The sequence below is a fragment of the Anastrepha obliqua genome, chromosome 3 (assembly GCF_027943255.1).
Source record: "Anastrepha obliqua isolate idAnaObli1 chromosome 3, idAnaObli1_1.0, whole genome shotgun sequence".
Classification (NCBI taxonomy): Eukaryota; Metazoa; Arthropoda; class Insecta; order Diptera; family Tephritidae; genus Anastrepha; species Anastrepha obliqua.
This window is the reverse complement of record NC_072894.1, coordinates 111,573,345-111,594,297: the sequence shown is the minus strand read 5'-3', so window position 1 is coordinate 111,594,297 and position 20,953 is coordinate 111,573,345. Positions and strand designations below refer to the sequence as shown.

General features: G+C 37.2%; 1 protein-coding gene across 1 annotated transcript in view; it reads left to right on the top strand.

Annotated features, from left to right (window-relative positions):
* The window catches only part of LOC129241763 (uncharacterized), a 70,097-nt gene that overhangs the window by 37,397 nt on the left and 11,747 nt on the right, over positions 1-20,953 (top strand). Inside the window, exon 2 of the mRNA XM_054878265.1 lies at positions 17,131-17,305. Coding sequence (XP_054734240.1) covers positions 17,131-17,305 — 175 coding nt within the window. The remainder of the gene's footprint in view (positions 1-17,130; positions 17,306-20,953) is intronic.

The window sequence follows — 20,953 nt, the reverse complement described above, 5'->3', positions numbered from 1 at the left end:
ATTTCAGATCGCATGCAGCAAGCTCTTATAATAATAAACAAATGATGCACGGAAAAAGGGCTTTCCAACCCATTCAAAACAGCACTTGTACCGTTTACTAGGAGAAGGAATATAAATCTCAAATGCCTAATCCTAGAATGACCTTTTGGATATTCACCACAGTTGTGAAACCCATAGTATGTAACCCAAAGAATGTGTCCTTGGCATGGTGGCCGAAAGTTAAGCAAAGAAAAGCAGTAAACGAATTAAACAAACTGGACCGCCTGGTATGTGTTGGTATTACAGGGGCTATGAAAACATGACTGATTGATGCATTGGGTGTACTCCTGAACATACCACCGCTTCCAGCCTTGTTTGAAAGGGAAGCTCGCTCGAGGGCCTTAAGATTAAAAGGTATATCTGAACTTAAATGTAGGGATATGAAAGGACATTTAAAGATCCTATAAGACTTCGTACATAATCCCACTCTGCATAGGGATGACACCATCGATCACCAAAAACAATACTCTTCAGGAACTTACAAGTTAGTACTAACGAACGAGAACTAATTCAATCAATTTCAAAGCTGCATCGCAATTATGGTTCACTGGTGGGCTCAAATAGGAAAATGGTAGAGCAGGGGCAGGAATCAATGGGTCTAAATTAAAAAAATCGATTCCGGTGGGACTCTACCCAACAATATTCCCGGCAGAAATACATGTCATTGAAATATGTGTGACAGAATGCCTTTGCAGGAGAATGAGAGGTACTCATATTTATGTACATACTTTTAGATAGCCAAGCGGCTCTAAAAGCACTTCTATCAACAACTATCACCTCCAAATTGGCAAATGATTCCCTAAACCTTTTCAACACGCTAGGGAATCTCAACACAGTAATACTAGGCTGGATTCGGGGACTCGAAGGGCATGAGGGAAATGAATGGCTGATAACCTTGCAAAACGACGAGCAAATATGCAACTTACTGGTCCCGAGCCTTCCTGTGGACTCTCAAAAAGTCACATTAATGAATTTCTTAGGAAATGGGAGGAAAGGAAATTTGCTGCACACTGGCTAAATTATGCCGGTCGGCATCAAATCAAACAATTTCTAAGTCCGAGAAAACGCATATCTCACAAGCTACGCTCACTAAGCAGAGTAGATCTGCGTCTTTTAACAGGATATCTTACAGGTCACTTTAGCATGAGGAATCATTTTAATAATATTGGTCTATCTGAGACCAATGTCTGCCGCTTTTGCGAAATGGACATAGAAAGCTCAGAACATGTGCTTTGTGAATGTCCTGCATTAGGCAGGCAAAGGCTTCCCCACCTTAATGGTACCGTAGTATCTCCATACAATCTTTGGAACAACAAATCCAAAATTGTGCTAACATTTTTAAAAAGTCTAAAACTCTACAGTTACAAAAACAGGCCTTGCACAATAGATTAACTCTGGTCGCAGTTCGTAATGACCTTCTAATAATAATAATAATATTTATCATAAAACTTGTAAAGGGCTGCATAACTGGGTGCATTCTATACAAAAAAATTTCCCTTGAATGAATTAAATAGCTTTAAGTAAAAATATTCTTTAATATTAAAAGGGCAGATCGCAATAAAGAAATGGAGTATAAAAAAAAAACAAAAAAAAAAACACTGACAGGTTAAGGCTTAGTGAAAATTTCTGAGTTGCTCCGATTTTTATTCATTGACATTTCATGACTTCCTTAAATGACTAAAACATAGCGCTAAGTTCGCGTTTCACATGAAATGGCTTTCAAAATCTATACAAATTGCATTGCCATGAAATGTGCATAAATTTTCGGAGAAGTAGTACTCAGGTTCACGCCGTGAAGACACAGCGCAACAGACCAACAACATTTTTTCATACCTACTTAAAATGCACATGTCATTTGAAATTGAGCGAAAACTTACAGTTTGTTTGCAAGTGAAGTGCCTGAGTTCGAATACTCTGATGACATGACGTTTTTAAGCGAAACGTCTTTCAAATTTGGTGAATAATTTGTGACAGCACTTCTCAGCAAATCTTTGAGATGCTGGTTGGTTAATACTGATGGGTGTTTGGAGTTTACGAATAAAACGATTCACATATTCACAAGCAGCCTTTTTCAATTCAGGATACTTTGATTCTGGTGCAAATTTCCAAAATTCAGTAATCGACTTTGAGCTATATTTTATTTGTAGAATTTTATCTTCTTGCTTCTTTATTAACTCTAATTCTAGAGTGTTTTTTTTTTTTTGTTTAAAAAGTTATGCAAGGGAACGTCCACATAATCCAAAAAAATCTGCGATAAATGCTCCGCATGCTTTAAAATTGACAGCTGGCATGCAATAACTCATTTCGAATGGAGATGTCTGGTAAGGCAGCCAACCAACGAATGCACGACAGGCAAAAATCGCTGATCTTCGAAAATTTGGGCACCCTTAACTTATGAATATATATATGTACATATGTATGTGTACGCCGCTGACTTGGCCTCTTTGGTTCATTAAAATTTGGTTTCGTAATTTTCTGCTTCAACCTTAAGTGGCTTACAAGCAATAACCGCTCAAGTTGGTTTTCGGAGTTAAGCCAATATAAAAATTACGATAAACATTTTTTTTGTATATTTTGCTTAAAATATGTGCTAATATCTCAAAAATGCAATATTTAAAGGATTAAGATGAACAAAATATTACGTAGATCTTTTTTGAATTTTGACACAGCTGCTCTCAGTCCGCATTCGAAAATTTACTTTTTGACTCAGGCGGTTGTTGCCTGTAAGCCGCATAAAGCTGAAGCTGAAAATTAATAAAATGAATTTTAATGAACGGAAACTGTCAAGTCAGCATCTTATAGATATGTACAGTTATAATGCATGCACATTTATCGAAATTTATTGAATATTTAAATAAATCCATAATGAATAATGAAAATAAAAAATGCTTCACAAAATAAAAAATCTTAACCCCTTTTTAATATGCAGTTGCTGGTTTAATGGTGTAAGAAAAGTTACAATTTAAAAATTCAACAGAAAATCACAAATTTATGGGGGCATTAGTATTACGAGCTATTAATAATGTTGAGACACAAGTCATTGAAAAAAATAAATTTTTCCACTACTTTTTTTATTAATTTTTTGTTTTGATGGTTGATGTCGGATTCCAACTGCCTTCGCACTTACAGCTACTGTCGCCTACTGCATCGAGTGGTGTTGCCACTGAAACAACCTCTCCTCCTCTTCTGGGGAGACTCCCTTCCCGGGACTCTTTCTGCTATACTTCTGGAGGGCCCAGAACGATTTCCATGAAATGTATCAATTCTATTCACCCACGTCTGGGTCCACCATGCTTGTAGCCCGCTTCATGCTATAGGCTCGTCTTTTTGTGTCTCTATCTGTGCAGCTTCGCTTTGTTGTACTGTGCACTCCGCAGAGCATTTCTTTCCGCGAGCCATCTGTCGCAATTTAAGAATGTGTTTTCAGCGTCATCGTTTGGCGCTTCGCAGTATATGCACTTGGAATCGCTTACCTTTCCCATGCGGAGTAGGTATCTCCGGAAGTTTCCGTGGCCCGAGAAAAACTGAGTTAAGAACTAGTTCACGTCCCCGAAGTTCATGTGGTCCCATTTGCTTATTGATGGTAAAAGTTTCACCGTCTATCTGGCACTTGGTTCAGTGTCCCATCGGCTTTGCTACAGCAGCAGGGTTAGGCATATCCGCTCCGTGACGCAAGTGACGCGTTTTCTCTTGGAGTCTCACGCATCCATGCGTTCCAGGGCCATGAAGTCGACGGGTATCTCCACGCTGATCACAAAGACTGCCGCGCCAGAGATAGTGCGGTAGGCTGATGAAACTCTGTGTGTCGCTGTTCGATGCACAGTCTCCAGTGTTTTGCACTTAGCTCTGTAGCTTAGCACAATTCCCCATACCTCGCTGGTCCCAGAAAGTGAGCCTGCAGTCAAGTTGACTACCTAAGTATTTCACTGCTATACAATATTTGCGTCCTTATCTTAATTTGGTTCAGCTTCCTCCTGCGTCCTCGGTGTCCCGGGCTGGTATGGCCACCGCTATATCGTCTGCGTATCCCACTAGATATGTATCTGCTGGCATTTCTATGTGATGAGGCATGGATTCGTCAATAAGCGGAATTGCCGCATTTGGGCGAATGATAATCCAAGAGTGATTGCCCAAAAACCAATGCACCTACAAAGAGTGACTGTTTGGTGCGGTTTATGGGCCGGTGATAACGAACTTTTTATGCACCCGAATTGGAAGATATGAGTGTGGACAATATGTGGTTTCAACAGGACGGTGCCTCTTGCTACACAGCTAACGAAACAATGGCTCTTTTGCGCGAAAAATTTGATGGCCAAATAGTCTCACGTCGCGGCGATGTCAAATGACTGCCAAGATCATGTGATTTGATACCGTTGGACTTCTTTCTTTGGAGTTATTTGAAAGAAAAGATGTACGTCGATAAGCCAGCAACAATTCAAGAGCTAGAGGATGAGATAATTCGGCACATTAACGGCATAGAAACTCAATTATCCCTCAGCGTCATCGAAAATTTGGACCATCGGATGGAGGTGGCCATTTGGCCGATATTTTATTCCATACGTAATTGAGTCATACCAATATTATCATAATAAAGAGAAATTATAATAATTTCCTAAAAAAAATGTATTCTATTCAAAATCAACACCGGGCTTTGAAACTTAACCACCCTTTAGATAAGGAGCTATTTGCATTTGGTGGTCGTTGTAGGTGTGCCGCCGAGACCGCGGCGGCCGATTGGCCAATATTTTGTTCTATGCGTAATTGAGCTATACTTATATTATCATAGTAAAGAGAAATGACAATAATTTCCTAAACAAATTGTATTTGATTCAAAATCAACACCGGACCTTGAAACTTAACCACCCTTTATAATAATAGATTCAGTAAATGAAATGAAAGGAAGTCTAAAGAGTCCTTAGTAGTTATATTCCATAATATCACCTTAATTTTTCTCAAAGCATATCAGCCTAGCTCCAGGTCAGGTCGAATGTTCACATAAAACGTGCTGGCTGACTCGTTCCATCGCGCAGCAAATGAAGTCGGCACTCTGTCTTAGTAGAGAGACCTATTCTGTACAGATGCGAATGACAGTAATCTTAACAATTTTGCACCATTTTATTTTTCCTTGTTCATTCCTCCCGGGATCATAGGACTCTTCTATCGTACTGTTCTCTGCTGTTGGTTGTTGGTTTTGCACCGTCCCATGAGATGTTGCAACATCGACCTTCTCCAAGTGTGTTTTGGTCGACCGCGATCCCTGCTCCCTTTCGGGTTCCAGTCCAGTGCCATTCTCGTGATGCTATCTGGGGGTTTTCTCATTGTGTGATCTATCCATCGCCACTTTCTACGTTTGATTTGCCAAAGGATGGGTTCCTCATTCGTTGATCTCCACAGCTCGTATTTGCTGATGGTGTTTGGTGTTTGATGAATTGTAGCCTATTGATGTTGTTAGAGAGAAGCCATGTTTCACTTCCGATTCAATAATACGGATATCACGCATGAGCCGAATATTCATAGTTTAGTGCGCGTGGAGATTTGCGAATTCCCTCACACTTTTGCACCATAAGGGCGGAATAATCCGCAAACAAAAACTCTCTCTTATCAGCAAGAACGGAATAATCCTTGGAGGAAAAAGTTTGAGGAATTTAAATAATTTTGTTAATCCTGTAACATTAGAACAAATAGTAAAAGTCTTACCGACGCAAGGTATTATGGAGAGGCGATCAGCTGAGTGCATTGGATTTTTGAGTGCAGCGCGCATTTCGAGCGGTGATGCAAAAGGGTTAAACAGGCTATTCCCCACTGGCTTGAATGAACGAATGAAAAGGGGGAGGCTTACACTTCGACTTTGTGCTCTTACTCATCTTACTTCATTACAGTAATTCATACAAACCCAGCTCTCTCAATAAATCTGAATTGTATATTAGCTGTGCTGGGTTGAGCGTATGTGCTTTTCTTATGGTCGATATGTCTACTCCTTCATCTCGCTATGGCTTCACATTCGAGAAGAAGGTGTGTTAGAGCTGCCCGCGATTGGTCGAAGAAACTACTACTACTGCAGTAGCGGACCATATCCTCAGCCTGCGCAGATGGCTGCGCTCTCTGCAGCGATCTGTGAGAATGCCGGTGCGTAATTTCGAGTATTCTCAGTGTGTTTTTAGGGAGAGTTACGAGATGACTGAATCTCTTTTGATTATAGCCCGCCTCAGGAACTTATTTAATACTTTCTGGGTAAACTAAATGCTTTCTGATGGAATAGTTCATAATATTATAAAATACATATATTAAAAAAAAAAACTTAACATATCAGATTAGTTTACGCATGTGGCGCTGACATAATAAATTCAAAGAATTAGTTGTTTATAGAATCAAACATAATCCTACTACCACCGTTAGTCAACACAAAGGAATTATAATAATTCGCGAATTAAAATTTGACTACTACAGAGTCTACGTCATTTCGCATCACAATGGAAATCAATGATAAAGTATTCTCGTTCGCGAACGTGCAAACTTTAATTTTACTGTATACTCGTGAAAAGTTCAAAGTCAAAGTTGGAGTTTCGTTTGCCAATTTGCATAGACAAGAATGGTTTTGCTTAACACTCATACTTCTGTCCATATGTATTTGCACATGAGCAAAAATACTGTCTGCATAAGCTTTATACATGTGTGTATGTGCATGTGTTTATGTGTGTGTACTTTGTACGCTGTGTGGTCTTTGAACTCATGGCCTTGGCTGGTGGTGAGTGATGTTTGTTGTGCGAGTATGAACAGCAGTGCCAAACTCATTGCAAGCAAACATTTTTCAAGATTTTTCTAATATTCTTATTTTCATTTATGTGTTTAAGTATCTATTTTTATTTATTTATTCTTAGTATTTACTTTTATTTTAAAGTCAGTTATATTTTTGTTCTTGTCGCAGCGTGCATGATTTACTTTTAATATTTCCCATAATATTTTAGCATTTTCGTCACGCTCTTAGTGTTTAGGTGTTAATTCAGTTAAGTTAACAACTCTTGCCACGGTCCGATGGTCACGAACGGGCACCATAGATCTTCTGATTGAAATGCATACCACCTTTGCCATATCCATAATGGTCACGAATAGTGTCAAAGCAAAGATAGAATTACATTAAGGAAATCTTAGGAATTATCAAAGCCGTTTCGTATCTCAAGCACGAGTGCACTGGAAGCAAGAATTTGCAGCGTTGTTGACAATAATGATAAAGCGGTACATTGAAAACTTTTGTTTATTTATTTATTTCTTTTTAATTTTTTTATATTTTTTTTTCATAAAAATATACATCGAGAAAGTGCATGACGCGGTTTTAACGCCGCTTCAAATTTGGACTTTATATAGTACATAATTGATGCTTACACCCTTTTTGGATGTTAGATCGAGCTCCTCCTATTATTTGTGGCATGCGTCTTCATGTTGTTTCACAAATGGAGCGACCTATAGTTTTAAGCCGGCTCCGAATGGCAGATGGTTATTTATGAGGGTCTTTTTCGTGGCAGAAATACATTCGCAGGTTTGTCATTGCTTGCCGAGGGGCAGCCGCTATCAGAAAAAGCTTTTTATATACATAATTTGTTACCTCTACTTTTTACCTCTACTTTTTATTTAATTTGTTACCTTATTCCCGGAGATTCGAACCTGCGCACTTCCGAAAGGTAATCACGCACCAACCCATGCGGTTATGGTGGTCGCCTTGGAATTTTTATACAAAAATGGGCTATATTTTTACATTTTGATTAAAATGTTTGAAATTGTAATGGAAATTTCCTGATTTTTTTATATTTTGTTTTGAAAAAGTTTGAAGTTGTGCAATGACAACATATAACCGTATTTTTATAAAAATAAAAACGAAAAAAAAATTATGAAAAAATTTTTTAAGTAATAGGACTATGAATAAGTTCCTTGCGGTTTTACAACAGATGGCGTAACTTGATTATTATTCCATCGATCCACATTTCCAAACATTCATTGGAGAGCTACTGTCGTAAGGCACAAACGTCAGTATAAGTTTTTTATTTGAAGCGTAAACAACAATATTTTTACCACACTTGAAAATGTCGAATTTCGTGCCAAATAATGTGTTTTTGCGGGGAATTTTTTAATATGAAGAAAAAAGCAGCCGAAAGTCATCGTATCTTGGTGGAAGTTTATGGTGAGCATGCTCTAGCTGAGCGAACGTGCCAGAAGTGGTTTGCTGTATGAATTGAAGCCAAGAGACGTTCAACGCCGTTTTATGGCATGCGAACAACTGCTTCAACGGCACAAAAGAAAGGGTTTTTTGCATCGAATTGTGACTGGCGATGAAAAGTGGGTCCATTACGACAATCCAAAACGTCGGGCAACGTATGGATACCCTGGCCATGCTTCAACATCGACGTCGGCGCAGAATATTCATGGTCTGAAGGTTATGCTGTGTATCTGGTGGGACCAGCTGGGTGTTGTGTATTATGAGCTACTGAAACCGAATGAAACGATTACGGGGGATGTCTACCGACGACAATTGATGCGTTTGAGCCGAGCACTGCGAGAAAAACGGCCGCAATACGCCGATAGACACGACAAAGTTATTTTGCAACATGACAATGCTCGGCCACATGTTGCACAAGTGGTCAAAACATACTTAGAAACGCTCAAATGGGATGTCCTACCCCACCCGCCGTATAGTCCAGACCTTGCGCCATCCGATTACTATCTCTTCCGATCGATGCAACATGGCCTGGCTGACCAGCACTTCCGTAATTACGATGAAGTCAAAAAATGGATCGATTCGTGGATTGCGGCAAAACCGACCGAATTTTTCACAAAGGGAATCCGTGAATTGCCAGAAAGATGGGAAAAAGTAGTAGCAAGCGATGGACAATACTTTGAATATTAAATTTGTAACCATTTTACGTCAATAAAGTTTCAAATTTCGAAAAAAAAACCGCACGAACTTAACCATAGTCCTATTAATTGAAAAAAAATTAAAAAAAAAACAAAAAAATTAAAAAAAAATTAAAAAAACATAAAAATATATAAAAAAAAAATTTTATAAAAAATTAATACATTGTAAAAATTTTGCAATATTTTACACTGTTATTATTGTGAAGACAAGCTTAAATATAATCTAATTTTTACGCTTGAATCGGCGAAGGCACCTGGAGGAATTTCAGTAAATATTACCAGCTAATGACGCTTGAATGTTAATTCTATGCAAGAACGGCAGCTAAGTGATCGGTTTCTGATCCGATGTCCACTATCGACATGAAAGAATAAATAATATTGTAGAAAAACATTTGCTGTTGGCGGTCGCTCATGCAGTAGGAAATGGAAGAGAGCAGGCCTTGCCAGCTAAGAGAGCAGACCTTGCCAGCTGCAGGCTCATAACAAAGGGAAATTTTGAAGAAGTGGATACCTTGCTACGTGCAATACGGGGGAGCTTAAATGACTAGAGTAGAACAAGTGAGTAGAGCAGAAGTTAAGCAGAGTAGAAGTTGAGTAGAGTAGAAAGCGATGGTGGCAGACATTTTTCATGCTGAGCAGAAGGAAATGAAGCTTATAATACGAATTATGTAGAGTTTTGTGAAAAGGTTGGTGGCACGTTTTATTGACTCCTGTAGAAGCTGCAGAAGAAGACAGTTCATGGGATTGGATTTTCCTGAAATTATTAGAAATATTATAAAATATCTAGCAATTCTAGCTTCGATCTTTCCACCCCACACATTAGTTCAAATTGTAGTTCACACAGTAGACTCAAGTTAAAGACCTAGGCACACCGGCATAACATATCAGCACCTACTTACATGGAACCTACTTTAAAATCCCAAAAGAGTTTATCTAAAAGGAGATTTGTTTAACTTCTTATGCGTTTATGTTTTTATCTGGGATGAAGCGCGTGAAGAGGAAAGTCTCACGATATCTCATAGTAGTATGCACGACTAGTAGCCTTACAGCTATGTCTACGTGCTAAGCACCTCTCCACAATCTACCACTCTCCCGCGGAACTACCAAGAAGATATTACCTCGCGGCGCTGGTTAGCTCAACGGCTACTAGTTATTGTTAACACCTACGAATCGCCGCGCGTCTTATTATTATTATTATTAGAAGGCCATTACGCACTGCGACCAGAGTTGATCTATTGTGCTAGGCCTATTTTTGTAATCCTAGAGTTTTAGGCTTTAAAAAATTTTAGCTCAATTTTGGGTTTGTTGATCCAAAGATTGTATGGAGATACTATGGTAGCAATAAGGTGGTGAAGTCTTTGCCTGCCTAATGCAGACGACAGACATTGGTCTCAGATGGACCAATATTAATTAAATTATACCACTGGCTGCAGTGACCTGTAAGATATCCTGTTAAAAGACGCAGATCTACTCTGCTTAGTGAGCGTAGCTTGTGGAATCCAGTCTAGTATTATTGTGTTGAGATTCCCTAACGTGTTGAAAAAGTTTAGGGAATCATTAGCCAATTTGGAGGTGATAGTTGTTGATAGAAGTGCTTTTAGAGCCGCTTGGCTATTTGAAAGTATGTTCATAAATGTGAGTACCTCTAATTTTCCTGTGAAGACATTCCCTCACACATATTACAATGGCATGTATTTCTGCCGGGAGTATTGTTGGGTAGAGTCCCATCGGAATCAAGTTTTTTAATTTAGGCCCATTGATTTCTGCCCCTGCTCTACCATTTTCCAATTTGAACCCATCAGTGAACCATATCTGAAATCCAGCTTTGAAATTGATAGAATTAGTTCTCCAGGCGGTACGTTCGTTAATAATAACTTGTAAGTTTCTGAAGAGTATTGGTTTGGGTGATAGTATGTCGACCCTATGAAGAATGGGATTATGTAGGAAGTCTTCGAGGATATTTAAAAGTCCTTTTATATCCCCACTTTAAGTTCCACGAGTCTTAGATCATTATGAATATGTGTTTTACATGCACGCAGATTCCCTGCCAATTATCAGCTGCTTCAGCATAAAATCCTCAATATTTTCTCCGTTTATGATTTTAGAGGTTTCGGAAGCTTAGCGTGGGCATCGGAATACGACGTGATCAACGATTTTTTCACTCTCCCTGCAGATTGGGCAGTTTGGCGAATTGTCATGGCCAAATCTATCGAGGTATTTTCTAAATATCCTGTGCCCTGCAACAAATTGAGTAAGTCATTTGAGGGGGAAAAACTTCCTTCCTAACCACATCGTAAGGATGGGTATTAACTCATGCGTCCATATACCCTTAGATGATCTGTTCTTATACTTATGTGATGCTTATTATACGTACTACTCGGCATTTGTGAGTGGAGGTGTTAAAAACTGATTTTTCACATCCATCTTCATCTCCCTAAGGTGAGAAAATCTTTCTCCTTGTAACTCCTTTTTTGTATTTGAAAAACGGAAAAGGTACTTAGAAGCCAAGACTGGACTGTAAGGTGGTTGGCCAATTTATGCGAATTCTATAGTTTTTATGATATCTGTCATAACTTGATTTACATATATATCACTTCAGTCGACACTGTTTGTTGTGCGGGTACCGCTAGCACATCAATTTTTCATGCGCAAATGGGAGTATTTGCATGCACGAGAATGCCTTAGAAAATCTGTGTAGGCAGCTTGTAAAGGCAGTGTCTACGATAAGGGATGCCATGCATTATTTTTTGTTATTTTGAAATTATACAATATTTTCTATGACATGCCACAAATACTGATGTCTCATCGTACAGCAAAAGGTGGCACGTCATTTATCATTCAAGGTCGAAAGCTTATGAGCAACAAAAAATCTACTTCGTTATAATTGTTGTTACGTTGAAAAGAAAAATACCAAGAAACTGAACATTTTTTCACTTTTATACATAAATGATATTTTTAGCAGGATTTGCATGCATTAAAAATATTCTCACCAAATATATCGTTTTTAAGATTATACTCACTTTGTGATTCATCGCTTACACTTTTGTTTGAATATCCCCTTCTTCATACATACAAACTTTTGTACTTTTTTTAAATTTGATTATGGCAAAATGGGCAAACCAATGTCCCGAATCGAGTGCATAATTTGCATAAATTTTATCGCTAGTGGCGTTTGTATATTCGTTAAATATTTTGTTCATATTCTGGTCTATATGTATGGATAAATATGGGTTAAATGTTGTTCCCCATACACTCGATTTGAATTCATTGGTAAAAAATAAATTGTTTCAGAGGAACTGGAATAGTGAATAATTAATCTATGCTGTGGAATACGTTCGCCTATATGGTTTTTGTGTAAAAATGTAGTATTAACATCTAACATATGTCCAATAGTGGAAAATTCCAAATAATATTTATAATTTAGAGACAATCTAACACGCGATTTGATTAAGAATCTATTTACTTAGAACCAGTTTAAGCGAACAGCGCGCCATGACAGAGTAACTGCAAATGCCACAGCATCTCCATATCTGGTTAGTTAAATATTTGCTCAGATGTTACTTGAAATGAAAAAAGAAAAAAAATTAGTACCGTTGTCTTGTTATTTTGTAAAAAGAATACAAAGAGCGACCTTGAGCTTAATAAAGTGTGAGAAAGAATAAAAAACTCGTTTTGAATGTAAATAAACAAATTACATGAATTAAATGCAGAAGAAGAAGAAGGAGAAGAAGAAGAACTAAAATGGAAATGTGCCAATATACCTCGTTTAATGAAGTTTGGTTAATGAATAATTTTATAAAAGAATCATTCAAACCCAACAACACCTAAATATGTATATACATACGTATTGATAAATATAGAATATAAATGTAAGATAACACAATTTTATAAATTCCTAAGATGATGAGACATTGAAGATATAACAAGAAATAAAATTATGTTTTGCAGTTATGGCATAAGATAAAATTCTTAGAGATAACGTAGTTTACTGTATTAATAAAAATAAACTTGGAATTGCACACAAGTGATAGGACGTTGAAAATATGGCAAGACATAAAATTGTGTGCTGCAGCTATGGCGTAAAATAAAATTCTGAGAGATAGCTTTTATTATTTTATTAATAGGAATAAACTTGGAATTACACAAAAGTCATGGAACGTTAAAAATATGGCATGACATAAGCTTGGGTACTGCATTATGGTATAACATAAAATTGTTAGTTCCTACTTATAATACTGTACTAATATAAATATATTTGGAATTGTGCAAAAGTCATGGAACATTGAAAAAATGGCATAACATAAGCTCGTAAGCTGCAGTTATGGCATAACATAAAATTGTCAGTGATAACTTGTATTACTGCATTAATGAAAATACACCTTGAATTATACAAAAGTCGTGGAACATGGAAAAATGGCATGACATAAGCTTGTGTACTGCAGTTATGGCATAACATAAAATTATTAGTGATAGCTTTTATTACTTTATTAATGAAAATAGACTTGAAATCATACAAAAGTCATGGAACATGGAAAAAATGGCATGACATACGCTTGTATGCTATAGCTATGGCATAAAATACAACATAAGCTTCTGTGCTGCAGCTATGGCATAACATAAAATTGTTATTGATACCTTTTATTACTTTATTAATGAAAATTCACTTGGAACTATACTGAAGTCAGGAAACAGTGAAAATATGGCATGACATAAGCTTGTGTGCTGTAGTTATGGCATAAAATAAAATGGTTAGTGATAGCTTTTATTACTCTGTTAACAAAAATACCCTTGGAATTATACAAAAGTCATGGAACCTTAGAAATATGGCATGCCATTAGCTTGTGTGCTGCAGTTATGGCATAACATAGAATTGTCAGTGATAACTTATATAAAAAATTGATTTAGAATTATACACAAGTCATGGAACAGTGAAAATATGGCATAAAATAAGCTTTTGAGCTGCAGTTATGGCATAACATAAAATTGTTTTTGATAGCTTTTATTACTTTATTATTGAAAGTAGACTTGGAATAATACAAAAGTCTTGTAACAGTGAAAATATGGCATAACATAAGCTTGTGATCTGAAGTTATGGTAAAACATAAAATTGTTAGTGATAACTTACATTACCGTATTAGTAAAAATTTACTTAGAATTATACAAAAGTCATATAACCTTAAAAATATGGCACAACATACAATTTTATGTCATAACATATATACTTGCAATAAATCCTAAACTGAAACATTCAAGTTATGTTATACATATGTGATGGTTCATGTCATAACATAAAACTCAATTTCTTAACAGAAATACATGCAATTTTATAAGTGTCATTAGCCCAACATTGAAAATCCCTACAGTTATGGTGAGCTATGACACAACATATTTGATGTTAATGCCGTACCATGTAACTCTGTCTATCATTAAACAAATTTATTGCTGTCATAGACGTGACATACTTTTATATTTTATGTAAAAATATGCTCTTATATGATGTGCCTACAATTAGTTGCATAAGGTAGGTATCAAACTAGTTTTTCTTTTTTTTCACAGTGAAGATGACTTGCAAAAGTAGCAGTCCACTAAAAACTTAAATACATGCGTGAATATCTATGTATTTGTAGGAATAGAATTGAACGAATAAAAACATATGAAAAAATTGTTTTTAAATTTTTATTGGCAATAAGATTACGTTTTATATCTTTTATTCATTAAAAAATACGCATAGTCAGGATATTGAATGCATACATACATAGTATTTTTTTGTTGTTGGGTATGTTTTTCAGCGAATTCGACTGAGTCAGTTGCTAGTCGGAAGAATGTTTTTTACTTGTTTGCTGGAATTTGCTATGTTTCGTCTGCTAAAATAATAAAAAAAAATACCGTTAAGATAGAAATTAATAAGAATTCTATGATATCGAAAAATATTATTGAGATCTTTGTTAAAAACATTAGGAAACCAGCTTTTATTTGAATAAAAAGTAAGCGATTAATAAGAATTGAATTGAAAAGCTGATTTATGATAAAATATAAAAATGTTTCAAGTGAATTTGATCCACAAATAACTCCGTATTGAAGCTGCACCGGCTGTGGAAAAGCATGGCTAACGCGGATAGGTTCAGTGCGGAAAATACGCGCTGATTATCGATATTTCTTAGAGGCGAAATAATCTGTTTCAACTTAAAAGAATATTTTTCACCTTTCAAGATTCTGCGATGCTATTTGGGCTGCTTCATTATATTGTATTCATAGTTGACTATTGAACTTCTGGATGAACAAGAACTCAGAAAAAAGTAAAATTGTGCCGGCCAGTGAAGACCGCCGACCTCCTTCATTTTCCTGGGCTCAAAGAAACTCAGAGCATAGATACTTTAAGTCTACGAAAATAAAACTCAACTTGAAAAACTTTCGGTGGTCTGGCAGCCTACATGGCTCACCTACAACTAAAAATAAACGTCAACATAGACAAATATGAAACGAAGGGATGCCTGCAGACTCACGACAGTGATAACTGGCTTCTAACTGGACACCACTTACAATATATACTCTCTTTCTCTCTTTTAGCTTCACAGTCTGTGGTGGACCATTGCTTCATCAACAATCCTCCTCCAATTCAGTCTCTCTCTTGCCTCATTTAAATATATACTGCCTTCATATAATCAACCGGAGATAAAGAAAACTATCTTTCACTTCCTCTGTAAGTGTCCTTCACCATGGTAGGCTGGCTGACATAGATGCCGTAACCGTAAACAACCCTCAGGAACCTCAATCACACAGACTCGATATAGTCGTGTAGCAATAGCCCGTATGCTATGTTTGTACGATGATGTGGCAACAAAATGGTGCGGAAGCACTAGTTGCATTCTGGGTGAATCACCACTTCAACCAACTAACCAACCTGGTAGCCGAAAACTGAGGCTGAATGAGAGTTTTTGCGGGTGTAAAACAGGGTACCTTTTGTAACTGACTAGAAGGTGGAGCAAAATTAAGCCCCCTATCAGAAGATTTATTATTTTTGCAAATTTTATGTCGTATATCAACCATATTTGACGCTTGAGAGCTAGACAGCTCAGTATTCAATCCGGACAAGCAATGGAGCGCGTGAAGGTCAAAATAAAGATATTTGTGATTCAAAATATGTTTTTTTATTTAGTAAAAAATTTATTCAAAAACACAAGTAGATGATTTAATTTGCATCACCTTTTAAGTAGTTCAAGTTATCCGCACATACCTCTTAAGAGCTCGTTCAATTCGCTTCGCGAGCGGATTTGTGTTCAAATGCATTATGCGAAAGTGAAGATTGGCCTGCAGGAGTCCGGTTCGATACATTTATCTAACACTTTGAAGTGGGAGCATCTTGTGCATATAACCGCTAATAAAACTCCTTGGAATTTAAGGAAATGAAATTTGAGTCCGCTCATATGTCATCATGACCTGAAATTAGTCTATTTGCATTCCTTTGGGAGTGATAGCCATCGGAACCCAACACAACCTAACCCAACCTAACCTATTCTTGTATACGCATGCAATCAACCCTACTACACCACAACTTGTCTGGAAACTTGCACTAAAGATCAACAGAGAAAAGTTTAAGAAATGTTTCGCATGTTTCCGTTGGCGTTGAGGGCAACGCTGCACCACCTTCTGTTGTAGGCTTAGTTTTATTATGCCTCACTTCCTCTCAGGTTTTACCGCCATTAGTTCCTTTTCTTCTAGCGCACCAGCGGTACCAACTGGTGGTAGCAGTGGACGAGGAAGGCCTCCTCTGCGGTGGGAAGATCCGGTGGAGAAGGACTTGGTTTCACTTAGTGTGCCCAACTGGCGCCGGTTAGCACGAGAAAGAAACGATTGACGTGCTTTGTTAAACTCGGTCAAAAACGAGTACGCGGTTATCGCGCTAATCAAGAAGAAGAAGTTCCTTTCCTCCTCCGCATACAAGTTTTCATCTTACCTATTTCTCTTTCACCCACTTATTCGATATTAGTTAAACAAATTCAAGAAAAATAAGCTAAATTGCTTAACGAAGCGTAAATACTTTCCAACTTCTGCCGCAAGAAATATTTATTATCTTTACTATCTGAAAAGCAGCCTTTTAATTTGTTTTTATTATATTATTTTTTCAATTGTCTAAATATTTACTTTTTATTTATTTTATTATAAACTTATATATTTTTTTCTTTTCAGATACGGAAATCAATGAGTTCTCTGCCGTTGCCCTTCAACGAAAGCAGAATACGCTTAAATCACAGTTAACAGATGCCATCAAGGAGTCTTGTCTGCCAAAAATGTTGTGTGAAATGGCTGCCAAGCAAGATTATATGCTGACTGAAAAGGAGAAGGATCTGCTGTACTTAATAAGGTGAGTGACTGGTTCTATTTATGTGATTTTACGTATTAGTGGCAAAGAGCGGCAGGGCTGGGGTTAGATTGACTCAATGACTTCTTTGAAAAGAAACTCACTAAAGACCAAGGGCTCACTTTATTGCTTTTTGAATCAGATTGTGTCAGATAAGTGTTTGAAATTAGTGCTTGGCTTTGTGAAATAAAAAGGACGGAGGGTTTTGCAGAACAACGATTCGGAGATAGTATTAAGTTAGGTTTGGTTACCGTGGTTGCCACTCGCAATGAGAACGTAGATGGGTCCACTTAGGCTTGAAGGCTCATTGTGATATCAATTGCTTGGGTAGAAGTCTAGCTCTTTCATTTCCTATGGAGTGAAACCATTTTACTTCTTTGATAAATGAGGAAAAATTCTAGCTGGTGGCAGATTCCAAGTCTCCCAGATATTCAAAGAAGTTAGAGTTTAGACAACGAAGTCTCATTGTGGCAAGAGCGGGGTATTGTCTGAAAAAGTGTTTAATATTCTCTACTTTCTCTGCGTCTCAACAGAAGTTATTCGAGGAAAATCCCAAACGTTTCCCATGTACGTATGTAGTCCTATTAGGCCTTGCCGGTGATGATGCCAACCAATGTAATAAAAAAATATCGGTCTAGATTGATGAGAGACCGACTTCCGCGTTTGATCTTTCTAGGCTAAACCTGTCTAATTACCTCACAAGTAGGACGCGTTTCCCATCTACTGTTGGCCTGCGCGATGTAGACTGCACTGGTGCATAGATTGCTTAAGGATAATGAGATCGACTAAGTTACTGGCCATATTTGACTGAGTTGACTTCCTTGCCAACTTCTCTGTTTGCAGGGACTTAAACAAAGTTCGTGGTTCACCGCTTAGCCTGCTTTACATTCAATTGCTACTTTGAAAGAAATTTGATTGCACTGTAGAGATTTTCTGGCAGCTTCACTGTCAGAGTATCATGCTTATGGTCAATCCAGTCTATTATTACGACAAAGTCAGTTCACCTCGAAGAGGACTGATTACATCATCCCAGCGGTGACATTCAATATTAATTTTGCTACTCTTTTTCCAACTCGGTACGAATGGAGTGAGGGACTTTTACTAAACAACTACACTGCAGCCTACACAGGTATAAAAATGGGTTGTGGTGATGGAGCTGGTATACGAGAATATCCTCATTTACTTAAAATTGAAAATTCTGTGCGTCTTCCCAATACTTGCAGCGTCTTCCAGGCGGAAGTACTGACCATAGTGGAAGCTTGTAGGCTGCTAATCGCAAACTCCTCTTTCAGGTGTAATATCGGTATTCTTTCGGATAGCCAAGCTGCAATCCGGGAACTGGATACAGTTACTACATCCCTTAAACTGGTGGAACAAAGTAGGAATAGCCTTACCATCTCTAGTGTTAACCATAAAGTTACCCTAAACCGGATCCCCGAAAAAGTGGATGAACTGGCAAGAAAGGGATCTGCCATGAATAACATTATTGCAGATCAGGAATGCATTTCCGTAAAGTATGGAGAGACCAGACACCATGCAAAGTTAGCAGAATGTTATGACCCACCTACCACCACAAACAAACGTCAATACTGGCAAATATGAAACGAAGGGATGCCTGTAGCCTCATGGCGGCCATAAGTGGCTTCTGGAGCGCAGACAGCCAAAGAACACTGTTACAATTTTAAGGAACCAGAGAAAAACAATTTTCCAAATCCTCTGTGAATGGCCTGCCTTATGGGAGCAGAGAATTTCAACCCTTAGCAAACTACTCTTCGAGAGTCTCGAACGTCAACAACCTAATAAGGTTCTTAAGCCGCACAGACTGTATATAGTCATGTTGAAAATAACCATTAACAAGTTGGAAACGAGGATGAGATTACAAAATGGTGCGGTAGCGTTAGTTGGATTTTAGATGAATCACCACTTTAACCACCCAACCAACCAACTGTTAGTGCAGGTAGTGACGGATTTTGCTACAACGGACAAGTCTCTGATCAAAAAAATAGCCTGTTTTGTAGCTGAAAACTCAGCTTGAAAGTTATTGCAGTAGTCAGTTAGTCGTAGGCTTAAGATCAGCTACCGCATTCTTCGGCTGCATTTCGTGAAAAAGAAAGTACTGGTTCATCACGATAACGCACCAGTTCATACATCAGGAGTTGACGCCGCCAAACTGCGTGGATTGCGTTATGAATTGCTGCTGCTCCCGCCGTATTACCCCGATCTGGCGCACTGCGACTTTTTCTTGTTCCCTAACGTGAAGTAATGGCTCGCGGAAAAAAATTTAGTTCACACGAGGAAGTCATCGCCGAGACAAAGACGATGCTTTCCATTTCAGTTCAACCGGGCTATTCGGGTTATGTTCTTCGATTTCGATGTAACTGAAATATGTTGCTCTCTGGTCAAAATAATGAGACACGTATTTTTTTGTTCGCTCGAAAACATTTTTTTTCAAGAGTTATCGGCAATTTTGTTTTTCGGCTCAAACTCGATTTTTTTTAATTATATAAGAAAACATTTTTTTTTAATGCCCATAACTTAGTCAAAAATGAACCGATTTTAATAATTCTGGGTTCAAAATGATCGTAATTACGAGCGACTTCATGTAGAAACAATTGCAAAAAAGTAGTAAAATTTTTTATTTAGCAAAAAAGAAAAAAAATTTAAATTTTTTCGAAATTCAATATATCAAAAAGTGTATTTTTTTTATAACTTTTTCTAAATCAAAAGGACATCTCATACTTTAATTGAGCTGAATGCCTAGTAGCTAAAATGCGTTGTTTTTGAGTAATGAATTTTTGAATAAAAACACTTTTTGTTTTTTGCAAAATAAAATATTTTCAGCTTCTTTTTTGCAATTGTTTCTACATGAAGTCGCTTGTGTAAGTAATTACGATCATTTTGAACCCAGAATCATTCAAATCGGCTTATTTTTGACTAAGTTATGGGCATTTAAAAAAAAATTTTTTTTATTTAATTAAAAAAAATCGAGTTTGAGTCGAAAAACAAAATTGCCGATAACTCTTGAAAAAAAAAAATGTTTTTGGGCGAACAAAAAAATACGTGTCTCATTATTTTGACCAGAGAGCAACATATTTCAGTTACATCGAAATCGAAGAACATGACCCGAATAGCCCGGTTGAATTGAAATGGAAAGCATCAGACGTATTTCGGAGAGTTCGATATCTCCTATTTATGGAGGGGTCGAAAAAATGACCGGAGCGTTGGCAGAAGTGTATCTTTCTAAAAGGTGACTATGTTGAAAAATGAAAAGAAAAAATTTTGAAAAAATGGTGTCTTCATTTCTAACACGAGTACTTATTGAACCCCCCTCGTATGTAATATGTTAGCTGAAATTTTCAACAAATTACTTTGTAGAGCCCGAGCACTCATTAGCGGCACTTGGAAAATGAAAATATTTACTATAAAATACAAAATATTTATATTAACATTTAACACAGCTTTATAATTCATGAAAGCAAAAAATAGTAATAAGTTTAGTTAAGCTTCGTGGTCGCCCCTGAAGAAGGGAGAAAAATAATAAGAATAATATAACAAAAATACCAAAACTGCTAATATTCAGTTACACTACCTTGAACTTCTGTTATTAGCAATGGCTCATAGTCAATATTTAGTTGGCTGATACCGGCAGCG